Source organism: Tachyglossus aculeatus, chromosome 2, assembly GCF_015852505.1.
Source record: "Tachyglossus aculeatus isolate mTacAcu1 chromosome 2, mTacAcu1.pri, whole genome shotgun sequence".
Lineage (NCBI taxonomy): Eukaryota > Metazoa > Chordata > Mammalia > Monotremata > Tachyglossidae > Tachyglossus > Tachyglossus aculeatus.
Window position 1 is genome coordinate 22,618,886 of NC_052067.1, and position 21,485 is coordinate 22,640,370.

General features: G+C 44.6%; 1 protein-coding gene across 1 annotated transcript in view; it reads right to left on the reverse strand.

The window, feature by feature from the left end:
- Window positions 1-21,485, reverse strand: part of CMTM7 (CKLF like MARVEL transmembrane domain containing 7) — a 48,904-nt gene that overhangs the window by 4,128 nt on the left and 23,291 nt on the right. The window contains exons 2-3 of the mRNA XM_038741854.1: window positions 5,489-5,662; window positions 1,784-1,882 (exon numbers count right to left, since the gene is read on the reverse strand). Coding sequence (XP_038597782.1) covers window positions 1,784-1,882; window positions 5,489-5,662 — 273 coding nt within the window. The remainder of the gene's footprint in view (window positions 1-1,783; window positions 1,883-5,488; window positions 5,663-21,485) is intronic.

A 21,485-nucleotide genomic window follows, 5' to 3' on the forward strand; every position in this document is an offset into this window, starting at 1 on the left:
ATGTACCCACAGAATGTTGAATCATCTTGTCAACCCTTCCTGGGACTCATCTTTATTTTCTAATTCTGTTTTAATTGTGGTGGCTGGTGGAGTTGTTCAAAGTGTACGGAGCATCTCCTCAATGGACTTCTCACACTAAAAAAAAAAGTCATACTCCTGAGAAATCCTCTAAACTGGGACCCCTTCACTGAGCTTGGGGAATCAGTAATTTCAGCTAGAGTTGAGCAGACTCCCTTCTCCAGCCCTGCAAGGGGTGAGAAGTCCAACTGCAGGGCAAGGAGGACAGAGAATAACTCAGATTCCAGAGCTCCTGCTCCTGAAAGACCTGTATGTGGTCTTTCTCCTGAAGGTTGCACTGAGGCTAACCATCATGTGCATGATTAAGGGACCAGTAGACCCCAGCTGAAAGGTATATTTGATGTGAGCATAATAGGGTTTTCTTAATAGAAGGTACATTTCATTCTGCATCTAATATACAGGCATTTGCATCCAATCTTTCAATCCAATCTAATGTACAATCTTTGCATCCAATCCCATCCCACCCATCCTGTTTATAGCTGACAGTCTGGGATTAGAGGGGGGGGAAGCTTCAGTATTGTGTTATTTTTTTCAGACAATCCCAAGTGAAATAACTAGGCTTTTTTTTATGGTATTTGTTAAACACTTACTATGTACCAGGCACTGTACAAATTACTGGAGTAGATTATAAGATGATCAGGTTGGATACAGTTCATGTCCTGCGTGGAACTCACAAGCCTTAATCCTTATACAGATGAGGTTACTGAGGCACAGAGAAGTTAAGTATCTTGCCCAAGGTCACACAGCAGACAAGTGGCGGACCTGGAATTAGAACCCAGGTCCTTCTCACTCCCAGGCCTGTGCTCTATCCACTGGACTTTATTGCTTCTCTCCCAGCTTGTACTTGCAGGGTTTCACTTATTGATGTATCAGTGACCCACAAATTCTCAGACTACCACGTTAGCTTCTTTTAGTTTCAGAATGCAATTACAGTCTAAATTCTAATTTGGGCTGCCCCTCAGCCAACCCATAACTGGGGCTGCTGTTTCATGCTAAAGGAAACAGCTGCTCCTTCTGGTCTGGAGTTGGGGAGGGTGATTTAAGGGCATGGACGTTTACCTCTGATTTATAAACTGATACCACAATCTACAGAGTGAAGTGTTTTATAAGTGAAAGATGACTAGTGTTGTATACCAGATCTTTCTGAAAAGGATCTTTAGCTTCCCTAATATCTGCCAGGCCAGTTAACACTGTACCATAAGAAAGGATGCAAAGATTGGTAAAGTGCAAACTACAGCCTAATCACATTGAGTGCTTACTGTGTACAGAGGGCTGTATTAAGCTCTTGGGAGAATACAGTAGAACAGAGTTGGTAGACCTGTTCCCTGCCCACAATGTATATTTCTGAGGTTCTGAAGCTCAATGTCCCTAGAAAGTGTGGGAAAGGTTGGTGGAGAATTCATAGACTTTCGGCTACTAGTGTACTGCAAAAAGGCCAGGCCCCAGACAACGTTATGAACATTTTGGACATCTCTATCACCCACCAAAATCCCACCTGCAGTGAACCCTGCTCCCTTCTCAGAGGGAGAAGGGAGAAGGATTGTTGCTAGCTGGGTCCGGTTAAGTTTAACTCCTGGCTGAAAACACCTAGAGACTAAACAGATCTTTGGGATGTGCTGTCAGGGATGCAACTTGGGTTTGCAGGGCCAATGAACCCAAGAGAGTTTCTGAGTTCAGAAACGCTCCCCCAGGAGGAAAGCCTCACCGCTCCGGCTACAAGTCCGCTTATGTTGTGACTCTTCAAAGCTGCCAGGAAGGACGCAATCAGAAGGAGGATCGTACCGATTAAATAATGAAGATATTCCTGGGGGTGAAAAAAATGCAACGCAATGGGTAGGATCATCTGGGCAGGGCCATGCCAAAGGCATCTCTCGCTGGGTTTCCTGGCTGGGGGGTGCTCACTAGGGCTCAAGATGACATCAATTGGAAGGGCAGGGAAGGGAAGACATCCCTGCCCCTAGGACGGACAGAGTGGCAGCCCCTTGCAGACAAGCATTGCAGAATAAAGCCACGTAGAGGCAAAGTCAGAGACAAAGAAAAGACAGCCAGTGGAGAAAAGGCAAAAGGAACTGTTAAAGCCAAAAAGTATCACCAGAAAACACTTTATCCCTGACCTCTGTCTTTCAGGAGACAATGCTGACTTCAGGCTGCTCTATTTTTAAGAGCAAAGCTACCTTTTTTTATCTTTTTCTATGTCATGACATCTTCCCAAGCCCTTGCATGGCTTAAAATAGACATTTCCTGGAGGGTCAGATCTGAGCGACCTCTTTTCTGTGCTTGTAAATTTCTTGCAGAGAGGTAAGAGAAATGCTCGGGTCCATGCTTGAGAAAAACGTGTCAGGGAGGCAACCACAAACAACAGACGTGTTAAATCTATTAACGGAAGTAAATGCGAGACATAGCTTCAGAGACACAGTGTCACTGCTCGCTCAGAAAGACCTAAGTGGAAGAAGGGTCCAAATATGGACACTTAGATTAAAAGCTTAATTTATTTCTAAAAGGTGGTTTACACCGTGGGAGATTCAGGTTCGTTGTTAACATATTTCCCTTTACACAAGTTTTTACATTTTTGTTTTTCTTGTAGCTTTTGCAGTCTGTTGAGTGACGGAACCAATCCCAAACTATTCCCTGTGAATAGAGTAACTACTGAGCTGTAAAAGAAAACACAATCCCCTATCATTCTAAATTTCAACACTGCGTTCCTGAAATGCAACAAATTGTGGCCCAAAGCCAGTGTGTTTCTCTGCCCTGTACAACTGGATAACATGACAAAACAGGCCCGGCTTGAAAACAGAGACGTTTGCCACAGAAATTCCCCAGTGGTTATAAGCCAAAGGAAGCCAAAGTTCAAGAAAAGACCAGAAGAAGTAGGAAGAATGGGGTGAGGGGAAATAGGCTCAGTATGTCCCACTCTTAAAAGAATCTAGAACTGAAAGCATTGCAGGTGAGATGCTGCTTTCATCTTTGTGGGGGAAACATTTTTCCATAAAATCTGTTCCTTTGAACATTCTTTCCCCCAGATTCATTGTGCCATTCCCATGTGCTCCACTACCAGCTGGGAAGACAGACAACCTCGGGGCTTTCCCATGGCTCTATTGATCCACTGTAAAATAAAACAACCCAAATGTGGTGAACAATTTAAAAACCCAAATAACTACAGCTCCGTAGAGAGGCTCTGAGAGTTGCGAAAATGATTAGCCACCCTGGGGAAAACCATGGCTTTTTTTTTTTTTTTTTTTTTGGTCTACTCCATAAAGAACAGCAAGGCTTAGACTTACACATCCAGAAAGAACTTTGTCAATGGTGAATTTGCTTTTCCTGGTTTGTTTTTCAAGCTTATAAGGCTATGCCTCAGCCCATAAAGGATTGTAAAAACCCCTCTCCCTCACCAAATATCCTTTATGCCCTCCCTCTGCCCATCCACCAAGCTAGCTCTCTTCCTCCCTTCAAGGCCCTACTGAGAGCTCACCTCCTCCAAGAGGCCTTCCCAGACTGAGCCCCTTCCTTCCTCTCCCCCTCGTCCCCCTCTCCATCCCCCCATCTTACCTCCTTCCCCACAGCACCTGTATATATGTATATATGTTTGTACATATTTATTACTCTATTTATTTATTTTACTTGTACATATCTATTCTATTTATTTTATTTTGTTAGTATGTTTGGTTTTGTTCTCCGTCTCCCCCTTTTAGACTGTGAGCCCACTGTTGGGTAGGGACTGTCTCTATATGTTGCCAACTTGTACTTCCCAAGCGCTTAGTACAGTGCTCTGCACACAGTAAGCGCTCAATAAATAAGATTGATTGATTGATTGATTGATTATGCCATCTTAAGAGTACAGGTGCACCCTGGGTGATGAGCACTCAACCAGCACAATTGGGTGGATTAACTCGGCATTCATAAGCCTGACCCTGTCATCACTTCAGGTTGCTGCATGTAAAATTCCTCCCTGTCCCCTTTTCCCCTCATCCCTTCCTCCTCTCCCCTGTTCCAGCAGCTTTTCTGCCCCCTGCCCCAACTCACCCCGCCAAACCTTGTCGCCCCGGTCCCTGTCCTCCCATGCTTCAATTGTACTGTATTTTCCCCCAAAACTTTAAATTTAATTATAGCAGTTGCCATCACTCCTCTGCCTTTTTCCCCTACCAGTTTTCAACTCCACCTCCTCATCTTGGTTTAAAACCACAGGGAATAGGATGGGGACTAGGACAGGGACCAACCAAAGCAGAATGGTGGGCTCTGTCTGACCCATCTCTTCTTCTATTCCCAGTCAGTCCCCTGGCCCTGCTCCCTGCGATTTTGGCTGAGACAGGGAAGTGGGGCTGAGGCTGTCATGCCTGCCACTAAGATTAGAAATAAAGTAATAATAAGAAAAAATTCAAAGGGAGTTCTGGAGGGACTGGGGAAACAAGGAATTGTGTGGGAGGGCAATTTTGGGGTAAGAAAAGGTGAGGTAGGAAGATCGAACAGATTTGAAATTCAATTTTTACTTAGTTGTAAAGCTCTGACATCAAGTCAAGAGCTGATTCTGGACTGGAACTGAACTTTTAACATGTAAATCCATGGGGAAACATATTTCACGAGACAACCCCATTTTCAAGGACTGCTACCCAGTTGTAAAGCAGGGTAAAAATGCTTGTATTTAGGCATGTGGAAGAGGAAAGAAACTAGGATAGCTAAAAAAAATTTCCTTACACAGTTTGAGGTTTCAATGCCAAGGTCAAAATAGGACAAAATGGGGTGCAAAAAGAGAGCCAAGTTGAACGTTTAAAATGATTGCTTGGAAAAAGAGGCCAGGTCTGCTGTGGACAAGCATAATGCCAGGTCGAAAACCGCGTCACAGACTCTTCTCAGAACTCAGTGGCATTTGTGTCGATTGGTCGGCTAATGAGGGCATTTTGGTCACAAATGGTAGGGTAAGGCCGAAAATGACAGGCCAGAATTGTGCAGTCAGGGCTGTTTTGGAAATGGACTCGCATCCTTATGCGTGTCTCCTAGCTGGCTCGGAAGTCCACAACTTCTGCTCCGGGCTCTGCTTTCCTCCCCTCTCTTTAACGCCCTGCCTGCCTGCCTGGGGACCACCCTGAGGCTGACCATCAAGCCACCAGGGTGGGGGTTCGTGAGTAGAAACAAAGGAAGGTATTAAAGCCCGCTAGCCAAGGTCAGCATTTGGGCTCCAGGGAAGGGCTTAGAAGCAGGAATTTGGCCCCCTATGCTTGTTTTGTTTTCAAAAACAACTCTTTCCTTTGTTAAGTTGCTCGGTTTTGACTCAGGCTAAAGTGGATTTTTCTACCAAAAATGATCTTCAGAAACAGCCCCACCCGCTGCAGACCCAGCCACTAAGAACCCAACTCCGCTTCCCATTCTGGGTAGAGCCACTGAGAAAAGACCCTACAGACGGGGCCCTCTTTCTTACCGCAAGGGGCCAGCTGATGCAGGTCAGCATTTTGTAAATTCGGAAAACATGGACCAGGTAGAAGATAAGAATCATCAGCAAGTCGCATATGGTGACCACTTCATAGTAACCGTATGTACTGTACTCCGTCCATGGTGAGCTCCTCACACATATGAAACCAATCAGCAAGGTGACCTGAAAAGTCAAAAACAAGGTGGTTAGTGAAATACCTCAAAAACAGGGGCACTCAACTACTACCTTCGCTGATCCTTGGTCTGCAACGCAGCTGCCATTTTAGGAGCTGAACACTGTTTACACACTAATTTGCTGAAAGGTTCCATCCAAAACTGTAGTTTCACGATGACAAACACTCTGGGGACAACTTACAAAAAATTACTATGGTGCCTAGACACAACAGCTGCAAATATGAACTGTCACCTTGTGCTAGCAAAGCTCTCCTCAGGAGAATGAATAGAACTAGAGGCCAGTGTGGCCTAGCGACAAGAACGTGGGCTATGAGTTAGAGGACCTGGGTTCTAATCCCAGTTCTGCTACGTGCCTACTGTGTGACCTTGGCAAGTCACTTAACTTCTCTCTGCCTCAGGTCCCCTTGTCTGCAAAATGGGGATTCAATACCTTTTCTCCCTCCTATTTAGACTGTGAGCCCCAGGTGGGACCTGATTATCTTATCTACCCCAGCACTAAGTACAGTGCTTGGCAGGCACATAGTACATGCTTAACAAATACCATTATTATTATTATTATTATTATTATTATTATTATTATTATTATTATTATTAAAAGACCTGGATTCTAGTCCCAGCTCTGTGACTTTGAGCAAGTCACCCGGCCTCAGTTTCTTCATCTGTAAAATGAGGATAAGATAGACTGTGAGCTCTGTATCCAATCGGAATAGCTTTTTATCGACCCCACTCCGTCTAACACAGTAAGCATTTAATACACACCATAAATTAAGAATATAGAATCATCAATAGCACCAAACACATAATAAAAGAGTCTCTGTGAGCATGGCACTGTTCTGGGTGCTGAGGAGTAAGTGCTGGAATAAATGAGTCTGGGCATCTTTGGAACCAGAGCCAACTACTTCGAATGAGCTGGGGGTGACAGAGGGAAACAGAATATCTATGTGTTGGCTGACTGACCAGTTGGGATAGAGGACAAACACATTTTTGAATGTATTGATTACTTAGAAAAAACATAAAAAAAATTTCACATAATCCCACAAATAGCATCCAATATGATGAGAGCAGATGTCGATTGGTGGATCGTTCTGGTTTGGTAAGGAAAGACTTCTTGGAGGGGATGGACTGAAACACTAGTTAAGCCACCACCTGAAAATCAAGACCAAATCAGAGGCTCGGGGTGGTAACTGCTTCTTTCAGTCAGTGGATTAATACAGCTCAATGGTTAACATGAGGTTTTTCTAATGCCTCATGCGTTATTACTCTAGTCAACATGAATTACGAATTGGCTAGAGCTCTGTTAAGAGATAGGTGTTTAAAAACAGCTGCTTCAACAATGTTTGAGTGACAAAAATCTAAGCTTTCATTGATAACCACAGCAAGAAATCTTGGAGAGGATTTGAGCAGAACAAAACTTGTATAAGGTCTCCATCGAGTTTAGAGTTAGGAGAATATCAAAACATAGTTTTGAGTTTAGACATCCCTCAACATTTGCTTATATCCTTTTGGCTTTGAGGATATCAAAATGCTTGGTGTGAGTATTAACAAAGGTAATGAAATAATGATTCACACCACCAGTGTTTTTCAGAAGCCTAAAAGGGTAGTTTCAATTAAGAATCCATAATAACTGAATTTCATTCATTCACTCAATCACATTTACTGAGTGCTTACTGTGTGTACAGCACTGTACTAAGCGCTTGGAAAGTACAATTTGGCAACAGATAGAGAAAATCCCTATCCAACAGTGGACTCGCAGTCTAGAAGGGGGACACAGACAACAAAACAAGTAGAAGTTCTGCCTATAGTTTAATTCCAGGAACTGCTGTCAGTTTTTCATTTCTTAAATCCTACTGAGCATTTCAGTCCTCCTCTGGATTCCTGGTGAGCTTGAGTATTCATTGAGAGAGCCCAAAATAAGCCGGGCCTTGAGGGAGGCCCAGTGACAAAAGAGGCACAACTCTCCTGGGCTGAAAAACGGGAGGACAGGGATGGAGTTAGGGAAAGGATAACTTCCTGAAAGGGCCTATGGCTTGATTTTTTTTAATGGTATTTGTTAAGTGCTTTCTCTGTGCCAGGCACTATCCTAAGCACTGTGGTAGATATAAGCTAATCAGGTTGGACACAGTCCATGTTCCACATAGGGCTCACAGTCTTAATCCCCATTTTACAGATGAGGTATCGGAGGCACAGAGAAGTTAAGGGACTTACCCAAGATCCCACAACAGACAAGTGGCGGAGCCTGGATTAGAATGCAGGTCCTTTGGACTCCCAGCCCCATGTTCTATCCATTACTACATGAAGCAGTATGGCTCAGTGGTAAGAGCCCGGGCTTTGGAGTCAGAGGTCAGGGGTTCAAACCCCGGCTCCGCCAGCTGTCAGCTGTGTGACTTTGGCCAAGTCACTTCACTTCTCTGGGCCTCAGTTCCCTCATCTGTAAAATGGGGACTAAAACTGTGAGCCCCCCCGGGGGACAACCTGATCACCTTGTAACCTCCTCAGCGCTTAGGAACAGTGCTTTGCACATAGTAAGCGCTTAACAAATACCATCATTATTATTACTTCTGTGGTCCAATAGAGTACTCCATGACTGGCTTTAACTCCATATCAGTCTGCCCTGTTCCCATTGGACATGAAGGGTCCTGCTGGCATTAGAGTTTTCTCTCTGACACCTGAGAGTGTACTGGTGACCAGCGGTGTTTCCAGATGAAGTCATATGGAACCATGGGACTTTTCCATGAACTTATGTAAGGGCAAGGATTTGCACATCTGGCTAGGAAGGCAAATATACGGTCTGCTCTGCCCCAGCACTAAAATAATGGGTCTGGGCATCTTGGGACCAGGATCAACTTTTTGGATGAGCTGGCGGTGACATGCTACTATGTCTTGAGGGAAATTGTCAGAACATAAGGAATGCTAATACTGTGTCAGAACCATGGTCCATTCAGCTCAGTGTTCTGTCCTTGAGAGGGTGCAAGAAGAAAGCAGACCCTTCCTTGAAATCCTGTCAAACGTTTAACCTGCTAACCTCTTTTAACTCTTCCCTCTACTTCCCTACCTTTGCCTCCAGAATTCATTGTGGCTCTCTGATCTATAAATCTATCCAAACGTTTCTTGAATTTTCTGCTATTTTCAGTCTGCACAACTACTCTCTGTGTGAAGTGTTTCCTTTTATTTGTTTCGAAACTACCGCCTTCAAGCTTCAGTGGGTACCTTCGTATTTGTTGTTATGGGATTTGATCAACAAACAGTGGTGTGTTCACTGCCCTCAGGATGGTGTAGGCTTCAATTATGTCTCCTCTCAGCCTTCACCTTTCCACACTGAAAAAAATCCTGAACTTCTCCACCCTCCGACTCACCTTAGTTGTCCATCTGCCTCTGGAACTGCTAACATTAAATTGGAAAACTAAAGCATTAGACTTCCCGCCTGGAGTACAGGGATCAAAACCATGTTATTAACAGAAAGTGCCTCCTGTGGCTATAACTACTGTAGACATCCAATGGTGCAGGACAAAGATTTAAACTAGTTGTTCCGCACACAGTAGGCACTCAACTAGTGCTTGACTGACTGATTCACTGTTCATTACTTTATTCCTTCTTCTGAAATTCCCTCCACAAAGAAATCCAGTTGAAAGGCTAATTTACTAAAAATGGCAAAGGGAGCTCGGAGTGCAAAAGTTTTCCTGCTTGATGTGATGCCATACTGAAGGGGGAAGCAACTACTTGCTTTAATCACCTCCAGAACCTAACTCGCTGGACCATAAAATGCCGCAACAGGCTTCCATGGGGTGTTGAGCAGTATCCACCTTCAGAGATGCTTAAGAAGAGACTGGACACTCTATCTCTCCTGGGTGGTTTAGTTATTCACATTCCTGAAGCAGGTATTCCCGGGCTTGAAGGCCTTTCTCTGAGACCTTCCTGTCAGTAGAGATTGTTAAACCCTGGAATGAAATCGCAGGGAGATTGGAGGGTGGGGAGGAAGAGATATTAGGTGGGATCTCTCTCTGGGGGTTTAAATGACATTAAATACCAGTTCTCCCTTCCCCTTATTCGTTCATTCAATCATTTATTAGCACTTACTGTGTGCAGAGCACTATACTAAGTGCTTGGGAGAATACAATACAACAATAAACAATTCCCTTCCCATAATGAGCTTACTGTCTAGGTCACCCTTAGACTATGAGCCCCACAGGGCCCAGGAACTGTTGCCCCCCTGATTATTCTGTATCTACCCCAGCACTTAGTACAGTTCTTGGCACATAGTAACTAATTAATAAAGACCACAATTATTTTTGTTGTTGAGGGTCTAGAAGCAGCAGAGAAAAAGTGACCAGGTCACCCGAAACCTCACGGTCCGGTTGGCATTCCTTCCTAGCCTCGGACTACAATGTCAGCAGTGGGGCCAAGGGGCAGGCTGAGGGGGAGGAAATGAGTCAGCAGTGCCAGCAAGCCAAATCTGAGAACAAACCCCACTGGTCTTCCAACGGTCAGGAAAGTAAACTGAGGCAAAGAGAGTTGGGCCCCAAGACTAGAGATTTGGTTGGTCCCTGATGGAAAGACACAGCTATAAATCGTAGGGCTTGGAAATGAGTTGACTCTGCTGTATGCTCGTGGAAGGAAAACTTGATTACTTTTGCCCATTGGACAATCAGACAGTGTTAGGGAGAAAGTCATTCCTTCTCTTATTGTCTATTAAAATGCCGCCAAAACCAAAACGAAACAAAAATGCAAAAACCCAAAAGGAACACCTGAATGCCTAAAAGTCAAATCTCAATGCCACTCTAAGTTCCCTATGGGCCGGTGACGTCCTGAATGAATCGGTAACTGGCTTCAGGGGTGGGCAGCAGAAAGACAGAGCAGGCCTGTCCTAACCCCAGGCAGGGGCCTATGGGCCAGACCCATTTCTACATTCCTGCTGGTCTCATCAACCTGATTTCTTCCCCAGACACAGAGGCTTTAGTTTTGTCTTCAACCTAGGACACTGGAAAACACTCTAGGGGGAAAAAGTGAGCAAAAGGGTAATTTTCCATTTTCAGGTGATAATAATAATGATGGTATTTGTTAAGTGCTTGCTATATGCCAAGCACCATTCTAAGTGCTGGGGGTACATACGAGGTAATCAGGTTGTCCCACATACGGCTCACAGTCTTAATCCTCATTTTACAGATGAGGTAACTGAGGCACAGAGAATTTAAGGGATTTGCCCAGAGTCACAAAACTGACAAATGGCGGAGCTGGGATTAGAACCCACGACCTCTGACTCCCAATCAATCAATCAATCGTATTTATTGAGCGCTTACTGTGTGCAAAGCACTGTACTAAGCGCTTGGGAAGTACAAGTCGGCAACACATAGAGACAGCCCATACTCTAATTCCAGCTTTTTAAGGGACCTTTAGACTGTATGCTTGTTGTGGACAGGGAACCTGTCCACCATCTCTGTTATACTGTATTCTCCCAAGCGCTTAGTATGGTACTCTGCACTTGATCAGGGAGACAATGTAATCCAGCACCTGCTCTCAGGCAGAATCACAACTGAATCATCCCACTGAGAGTAAGTATCCATTCCTGTTACTAAACCCCCACCTCCTAGAGAAGGAAATTTCTCCTCCTTCTGCTTTCCTTAATAATAACTGTGGTAATCATTAGGTGCTTACTATGAGCAGAGCACTCTATTAAGTGCTAGGATAAATACAAGATAAATTAGGGCTACCTAGTGAATAACAATGACCACTGACTGAAAGGTATCGCCACTACCATAGAAGGGTGGGGAAGGACAGGGGAGTGAGAATGGTTCCCTGAGTAGAGTAGTAAAATAGTATTTAATAATAACAATAATAATAATTTTGGTGTTTAAGCACTTACTAGGTGCCAGATACTGTACTAAATGCTGGAGTGGATACAAGCAAATCGGGCTGGACACAGTTCCTGCCTCCTGTGGGGTTCACAGTCTCAACCCCCATTTTACAGATGAGATAACTGAGGCACAGAGAAGTGAAGTGACTAGCTCAAGGTCACCTAGCAGATATGTGGCAGAGCCAGGATTCAAACCCATGACCTTCTGACTCCCAAGCCCATGCTCTATCCTCTAAACCATGTATTAAATGCTTATTGGGTGCAAAACACTTAACTAAAAAATGCTAGGAAAGAATATACAGGTGTCGTTGCTTGGAGAGGTGGAGTAGAAAGCTGATTGTCCAAGTAAGGTTCAACTGCAGTTAATTTGGTCTCTGAACAAACTGCATGGGTGCCTGTCTGAGAAATCAACCCAATTTTTTTTCAGCGACTCAAACCTTTGATGACCTATATTGGCCTCGGTCCCAGTTATTTAAAATAATTGGCTTTCTACGGTAACTAGACTTCAATCACATTCAGCCTGCTGCCTCTCCCCCCAAAGCAGAATCTGTTAAGAACTGCCCTGGTGGTAGAAGGAGGGTGGAGAAAATAGCCTTTTTGCTTTCAGGGTGAAACAAATCTCTAAACTGGGCTGACAGTCGTACACAGCTCAAATACAGATGCTTCCAATGTTCTTTTTAACAGCATTATGTGTAACACATGGTTCTGCCTCAGACTTCTCGACTCCCATTTTCATTATAAAAGCGGGGTTGGGGGTTTTAACCCGTCACCTGAAAAGCTTCTAGCAGGATCTTTTAAAGCTCTAATTGGGGTGGTAGTAATGAGAGAGGAAGTAACAAACGAAAGAGAGATTGCATAGTCTTTATCTCCTTTCCTCTTTTTCAGAAGTAATAACAACTGGCCAGAAGTCACGTCTACTGACTCTGTTGTACTGGACTCCATCAGCTGTACTGTTGTCCATCAGCTTCGGTGAGGTGGACACCCCATTTATAATATCCACGTGAATGCAGGTTCACAAAGGCTTGTACTTTCATGTGAGATCAAAAATGCTATTCTCTTGGGCAGCTTTTCCTCATCGCGCCCTACCCAATTGCCTCAGATGGCAGCATTGCTGAATACATCCGAACCGCTTTCTCATTTTCCCTCCAAGGGTAACCTCTTGAGAAACATTTCTGCCTGTCTTCTGACTTCATGATCCTTTTGAAATGCATTCAGATTTGAACTGAAGGTTTCTGCCACAAGTAGTCAAGATCCAGTGCACACAGTTCAGGGGCTTCAAAGAACAAATGACAGACAAGAAGCTGAATAACAAGCACAGCAAGATAGGCAGATAAAGGCACTTTGGTTTCCGTCCCTAGTAGTCACTGAACCACATTCTCCCCAGGGGCTTAGCCTCTCTCTGGGGGGTGAGCTAAGTGCTTTGAGACTCTCTAAGACCCCTAAGGGACCATTTGGAGCAGTAACACCGTTAGTATAATAATTTTAAAAGATGGCATTTATTCAGCCCTGACTGCCAAGCACTGTGGTAAGCCCAGCGGTAGATATGAGATAATTAGATCGGACACAGGTCCTGACCATGGGGCTAACCATCTTGATGGAGGGAGTTTATTATTATTATTGTTATTATTAAGTGCCGTCAAGTTGTTTCCGATTCATAGCGACTCCAAGGGTATACTTTCTCCAGAACGTCCTGCCCTCTGCCATTCATTCATTCATTCAATCGTATTTATTTATTCATTCATTCAATTGTATTTATTGAGCGCTTACTGTGTGTAGAGCACCGTACTAAGCGCTTGGGAAGTACAAGTTGGCAACATATAGAGACGGTCCCTACCCAACAACGGGCTCACAGTCTAGAAGGGGGAGACAGACAACAAAACAAAACGTGGTCAGGTGTCAAGCCATCAGGATAGAGGTAAAGCTAGATGCACATCAGTGACAAAATAAATAGAATATGTACAAGTAAAATAAATAGAGTAATAAATCTGTACGAACATATATACAGGTGCTGTGGGGAGGAGAAGGAGGTAGGGTGGGGGGGATGGGGATGGGGAGAGGAAAAAGGGAAGGCCTGGGAAGGCCTGCTGGAGGAGGTGAGCTCTCAGTAGGGCTTTGAAGGGAGGAAGAGAGCTAGCTTGGCGGATGTGTGGAGGGAGGGCATTCCAGGCCAGGGGGTGGACGTGGGCCGGGGGTCGACGGCGGAAGACGGCGGAACGGGCGAGAACGAGGCACAGTGAGGAGGTTAGCAGCAGAGGAGTGGAGGGTGCGGGCTGGGCTGTGGAAGGAGAAAAGGGAGGTGAGGTAGGAGGGGGCGAGGGGATGGACAGCCTTGAAGCCGAGAGTGAGGAGTTTTTGCCTGATGCATAGGTTGATTGGTAGCCACTGGAGATTTTTGAGGAGGGGAGTAACATGCACAGAGCGTTTCTGCACAAAGATGATCCAGGCAGCAGCGTGCACATAGTAAGCGCTTAACTAATACCATCATCCGCCATAATCCGCAACTTTTTTTAACGGTTCTTCCATTGTTGTTGTTATGGCTTCTATCCATCTAGCTGCTGGTCTGCCTCTTCCATGTTTTCCCTGGACTTTTCCTAGCATTACTGCCTTCTCCAGAGAATTAGTCCTCTTGAATATGTGTCCAAAATATGCTAATCTAAGTCGAGTCATTTGGCCTTCCAAAGACCACTTTGGTTCGATTTGCTCTAAAATCCATTTGTTTGTCTTTTGGGCAGTCCATGGTATTCACAAAAGCCCTCTCCAACACCACATTTCAAAAGAATCGGTGTTCTTTCTGTCCTGTTTTTTCACTGTCCAGCTTTCGAATCCATATACGGTCACTGGAAAACACCCTAGAGTTACCAATTTGTATTTTTGTGGCAATAGTTTATCCTAATTTTACAGATGAGTAAACAGAATCACAGAGACGGTAAGTATCTTATCACAAAGCAGGCAAGTGGTAGAGCTAGGATTAGAATCCAGCTCCGTGCTTCTTCCTTTAGGCCACAGTGACTTTCCCCAACATCACTGAATCCCATCCCTAAACAGCTGACTTATCAGGTAGCTACGTGGGTCCTGGGGAGAGTGGAGCTTCTTGATTAATATCTGCTCAGCACCCTAAGGTGCCAGGTGGAAGATGATTCAGCCAAAGAGCCAGTTCTTGGGTTATCTGGAGAACTGACCCAGCTCAGTGAGGGATTTAGGTGGGAAGGAGGGGCTCAGCTGTCCTGAGGCAGGGAGGAGAGAAGATCATTAGAGGAAATGAATAATCCAACTGCAGGGGACTCTGAATACCATAGTGAATAATCTGAATACTCTAAATCCCATCACCAATGGCTAATTTGCAAATGTACCTGTTGTTTCAAACTTGGAAGTGAGGTTATAACTTCCTGAAAAACAAATATACCAAGGAAAGCCTGGATTTCTTAGTACAGTGCTCTGCACACAGTAAGCGCTCAATAAATACCATGGAATGAATGAATGAATTTATTTTATCTTGTTAATATGTTTTGTTTTGTTGTCTGTCTCCCCCTTCTAGACTGTGAGCCTGCTGTTAGGTAGGGACCGTCTCTATATGTTGCCGACTTGTACTTCCCAAGTGCTTAGTACAGTGCTCTGCACTCAGTAAGCGCTCAATAAATACGATTGAATGAATGAATTTCATCCTGCCTTTTCAAATGTGTTAAATATCTACCTTGGATGCTTCGTATTTCTAATATTTTCCTTGTATTGTTTCTTCCCTGTTCCTCCTCATCCTCCATCCCATCTGCCTTCTGGGCAGGTCTTCCTTAGATTCCATTTCTTCAATTTTCTCTCAAACAGAGAAGCACTCAAAGGGCACCGCTTATTATTATAATAGTATTTCTTAAGCTCTTACTATGTGTCAACCACTGTTCTAAGCGCTGGGGTAGATACGAGCTAGTCAGGTTGGACACAGTCCCACATGGGGTTCACAGCCTTTAATCCCTATTTTACAGATGAGGCACAGAGATGTTAACTGACTTAGCAGCAGATACCATTGATGATTTCCTCTAGAGTTTAAGTTCCTTTTTTTTTTTAATGGCATTTGTTAAGTGCTCACTACGTACCAAGAATTGTATGAAGTACTGGAGTAGATACAATATAATCGGGATGGACATGGGGCTCACAATCTTAATTCCCATTTTACAGATGAGGTCAAAGTTAAGTGACCTGCCCGAGGTCAGTCCGCAGACAAGTGGCGGAGCCGGGATTAGAACTCAGTTTCTCCAACTCCCGGGCCTGTGTTCTTTCTGCTAGGCCATGTTGCTTCCCTCCTTTTGGGCAGGGATCATGTCTTCCAGTTCTCTTCTGCTGTACTTTCCCAAGTGCTTAGTATAGTGTTCTGTACACAGTAAGTGCTCAATAAATACCAGCTGACTGAATGACTGATTTGAAGTGTCAACAGGGTTGGATGACCCCCATGACCTCCAAGCTGGACAATTCCTATGATAATAATAATAATAATAATAATAATGATATTTGCTAAGGGCTTACTATGTGCCAGGCACTGTACTCAGTGCTGGAGTGGATACAAGCACATCAGGTTGGACACAATCCCTGTCCCACGTGGAGCTCACAGTCTCAATCCCCATTTTACAGATGAAGCAACTGAGGCACAGAGGAGTGAAGTGACTTGCCCAAGGTCACACAGCAGACAAATGGTGGAGTCAGGATTGGAACCCGTGACCTTTTGACTCCAAGACTCTTCCTCTATCCATTATGCCATGCTGCTTCGATGTGGTCTAGTATAAAGAGTATGGGCCTGGGAATCAGGAGACCTGGGTTCTAATTCCGGCTACACCTTTTACGTGTTTTGGGACATTGGGCAAGTTATTAGCTTCACTGTGCCTCAGTTTCCTCATCTGTAAAATAGAGATCAAATACCTGTTCTTCCTTTCCCCTTTTACTAGGAGCCCCATGTGGGAGAGGGACTGTGTCCAACTTGTATCTTATCTTGTATCTACCCCAGTGTCCAGCATATATTTAGAGCATAATACGTAGCAGAGTTATTTAATGTCAGTGCAGTCCAGCAAGAAGCCTCAAGGAAGAGGGTGAAGGTGGGGAAAACACGTCATTTCCTGAGCAGCAGCACCGAGCTAAATGAGAGGGGGGAGGGGGGAGCTAGAGCTCAGCAACAGACAGTCACTATGCCACTGCCACCAGGCCCGAGAAAAGCACAAGATTTTTCATCAACTACCAGCAAAAAAATCCAAATGCAGTGTGTGGTAGTTGACCCAAACTCAAAGAAATGACAAAAGCAGCTTTGCATCACACTGTTGCCAACTTGTGCTTCCCAAGTGCTTAGTACAGTGCTTTGCACACAGTAAGTGGTCAATAAATATGATTGAATGAATGAATGGATGGAATGGAATGAATGGAATGGGCCTGGAATGCCCTCCCTCTGCCCATCCGCCAAGCTAGCTCTCTTCCTCCCTCCAAGGCCCTGCTGAGAGCTCACCTCCTCCAGGAGGCCTTCCCAGACTGAGCCCCTTCCTTCCTCTCCCCCTCGTCCCCCTCTCCATCCCCCCCATCTTATCTCCTTCCCTTCCCCACAGCACCTGTATATATGTATTTATGTTTGTACATATTTTTTACTCTATTTATTTATTTATTTATTTTATTTTTACATATCTATTCTATTTATTTTATTTTGTTAGTATGTTTGGTTTTGTTCTCTGTCTCCCCCTTTTAGACTGTGAGCCCACTGTTGGGTAGGGACTGTCTCTATATGTTGCCAATTTGTACTTCCCAAGCGCTTAGTACAGTGCTCTGCACATAGTAAGCGCTCAATAAATACGATTGATGATGATGATGATGATGATGAATGAATGAATCCTTCCTCCCATCTTGCAACCCCAGGCAACCACTTTCTCTGCTTACTGTAACTCTCCCAGGACTCTGCCCAATAAATCAGATCAACCGGTGTCCAAAGCTACGCCCTGCTCCCCAGAAAAGTCCCATCACCCCTCCTGGAGGAGCCACTTCTCTCCAGAGAGTTGTTGGCGCATTTCACAATAGGTTCAGGCTCAACTACATTAGCAAGAACATTTTGCTGATTCAGACCACTAACTTCCCCAAACCCAAGTGGTTTCCCAGCATACAGTGTAATATGTCTGCATAACAGCCCTGGGAGGTATGGAAGTAAAACTTTCCCCTAAAGCTCACACCCTTTGCTTGTCGTTCCTGTAAGCTCCTGGTGGGCAGGATTCCAACTCTGTTGTATTCTTCCGCGCGCTTAGTACAGTGCTCTGCGCGCAGCAGTCGCTCAATACATACCCCTGATTGATCGACTTTAATACAGAAATCCAGGTTAATCGGGTTAAAATACAAAACACAAAGCACAGGTATGGAAAGGGCATCCAGAGAATTGGGGCTGTAGAGCACTGTGGCTCAACCCCCTCATCTCATGGCTAATGGCCCTGGGCAAGTGCTTATCTAGACTCAGGTCCACCATGAGAAGCAGCGTGGCTCAGTGGAAAGAACCCGGGCTTTGGAGTCAGAGGTCATGGGTTCGAATCCCGGCTCCACCACTTGTCAGCTGTGTGACTTTGGGCAAGTCACTTCACTTCTCTGGGCCTCAGTTCCCTCATCGGTAAAATGGGGATGAAGACTGTGAGGCCCCACGTGGGACAACCTCATCACCTTGTATCCCCCCCCCCAGCGCTTAGAACAGTGCTTTGCCCATAGTGCTTAATAAATGCTATCATTATTATTATTATTATTATTACTATTAAGTCACTTCACTTCTCTGGGCCTCAGTTCCCTCATCGGTAAAATGGGGATGAAGACTGTGAGGCCCCACGTGGGACAACCTCATCACCTTGTATCCCCCCCCAGCGCTTAGAACAGTGCTTTGCACATAGTGCTTAATAAATGCTATTATTATTATTATTATTAAGTCACTTCACTTCTCTGGGCCTCAGTTCCCTCATCGGTAAAATGGGGATGAAGACTGTGAGGCCCCACATGGGACAAGCTCATCACCTTGTATCCCCCCCAGCGCTTAGAACAGTGCTTTGCATATAGTAAGCACTTAATAAATGCCGTTATTATTATTATTATTATTACTATGGCCCCTCTGGGAACCAGGAAACCCCTGATGAGCCACTCTGGGCCACTCGTCACTTATGCAGAGCCCAGAGCCAACAAGGCGCCAGGGAGAAGAGTGCCAGTCAGAAAGGGAAGAGCTTCTGCTCCTCAAGCCCCCCTCCATGCACCCCACCCCTACCCAACCACCGTGCTCAGGGGGGTCGTGCTGGGATTTCAGTATTTCTCAATCAGTCTGGCCCTGCCTAGAAATACCCAGGGCAGCCACCAGAACACTACTGGTCTAGATTTTTGAAAAAGCAAAACCAGTGGGACGGCTGTGGTGCGAGAGAAAAGAAAACATGGACAATAAACCTAACATCCTGAGCTTTCCTCTCTCCTAACCCTTGCTTCCCTCCATTCTGTCAAGCCGCTAGGCAGAAGGCTGATAAAGCAGATGTGCCATGCACTGTGCCTTAAAGGTCAGCAAATTTTAATTTTGTTATCCCCATGAGGGAAATGGACTCCATAACTGAGGATCTTATTGTGATTACTTAATATTTATTAAGCAAAGTACTGATACAGCCTCTGTCCTAGATAGCTTACCATTATGAAGCAATCTGGTGCATGCCTATATTATCCCTTTTTTTGTTCCTAATTTTAAAGGTATTTCTGAACTTTTTCCCACTTTACCTAGTTGGATGGATGTCCTCTGGTGAAATCCCTTCAACATTTTGCTTTGTCTCTGCTGGGCAAAGCATCTCATTCTATCAAGTAATAGAACACGATAACAAGCAACAACAGAAACGACCCCTCCGAAATTGGAAGTCCCAAAACTTGTAGGTCAAAAGCGACCACTCCGAATAATACTCATAAGCAACTCCGAAGAGCAATGAGTTGTGTGCCAACTCTCCAATGCTACACGTACCGCAGGTTTACAAGAGGAAAACACTGCAGTACCGTGGAATACTGATTACCAGTAGGCCATCATTTTCCATACGGCTTATTTAGACAATTGAAAAGGAAGTTTCAAAAACTGTGCAGAAGCAGTATGGCCTGGTGAAATAGCATGGATGCACTTGGAAGTCAGAGGACCTGGGTTCTAAACTCAGCCCCACCACTTTCCAGCTGTGTGACCTTGAGCAAGTAACTTCACTGCTCTGTGCCTCCGTTTCCTCCCCTGTAAAATATGGATTCAAAACTTGTTCTCCTCCTACTTAGACTGTGAGCCCTACGTGGGTCACGGACTGCATTGAACCCGATTAAGTTGTATCTACCCCAGCACTCGGAACAGTGCTTGACACATAGTAAGTGCTTAAGAATTGCCATTATCATTATTCCATTATTAACTTGCCTCTCTGAATTTATGTTCTCTTCAAATAGCTCTGGTTCTACTTTGTTCAGATAATCAGTTTCCTTCTAATGGGGACAAATAACAGACCCACTGGAATAACTGAATGACTTTCAGGACTTTTCTGCCTAAGAACTGAAAATTGTTAAGTGTTTACTTTGTGCCAAGCACTGTATTAAGCACTGGGGTGGGTGGGTACATGCAGATCTTTTTGGACGCAGTCCCTGTCCCATGTGGAGCTCACAGTCTCATTCCCCATTTTACAGACGAGGTAACTGAGGCCCAGAGAAGTGAAGTGACTGGTCCAAGGTCACCCAGCAAAGTGGCAGAACCAGGATTAGAACCCATGACCACCTGATTCCCAGGCCTGTGTTCTATCCACTATACCCTGTTGCTTCTCATTAAGTACGTTTCTTTCACTTCAAAATAAAGGCTAAACACAGCTCCACTATCACCTGTAAGTCCAGCGCTCACACACTCTCTCACATCTCCAGGAAGCCTCAGAGGGCTGTTCTTTGCCCTTTACCCTCATTGAAAATCCTTTCTGATGCACACCATTGTCCCTTTCAAGGGATGCATTTGGAACACTGTCCCAAGTCTGCATTCTTTCCTCAGGATTTACTTTTCTAAAGGAAGGTTTGGAATCCCATATCGCACCTTATTGGAAAAAACATAAATGGCCTGTTTCTTCAGGCTGTCTGAAGAGAAGGATGTTCTGGGCTCAAGGCCAATAATAGAAATGCAAGTTGAGTTATTCTGAAGAAGTTAATTTAAGCCAAAAAGGTTCATTTCTGATTCACTATGCAGTGGATTGTCTGCGGGAAACAGGATATGGAAAACTGTTTATGACCAATTCAGAACTTTTAGAAGCCAAATCAGAATCATAGTAATGGAGATGTTAGCTTAAAGCAGCAGCTTGGCCTAGTGGAAAGAGCACAAAGCCTGGGAGCGAGAGGATCCAGGTTTTAATCCCCACCCTGACAATTGCCTGTTGTGTGACCTTGAGCAAGTAACAACTTTTCAGTGCCTCAGTTTCCTCATCTGTAAAATAGGGATTCAATACCTGTCCTCCCTCTTTCTTAGGACTATAATAATAATAATGATGGCATTTGTTAAGCTCTTACTATGTGTGAAGCACTGTTCTAAGCACTGGGGGGGGGGATACAAGGTAATCAGGTTGTCCCACATGGGGCTCACAGTCTTAATCCCCATTTTACAGATGAGGTAACTGAGGCCCAGAGAAGTTACGTGACTTGCCCAAAGTCACACAGCTGACAAGTGATGGAGCTGGGATTAAGAACCCATGACCTCTGACTCAATCAATCAATCAATCAATCGTATTTATTGAGTGCTTACTGTGTGCAGAGCACTGTACTAAGCGCTTGGAAAGTACAAGTTGGCAACATATAGAGACAGTCCCTACCCAACAGTGGGCTCACAGTCTAAAAGGGGGAGACGGAGAACAAAACCAAACATACTAACAAAATAAAATAAATAGAATAGATATGTACAAATAAAATAAATAGAGTAATAAATATGTACAAACATATATACATATATACAGGTGCT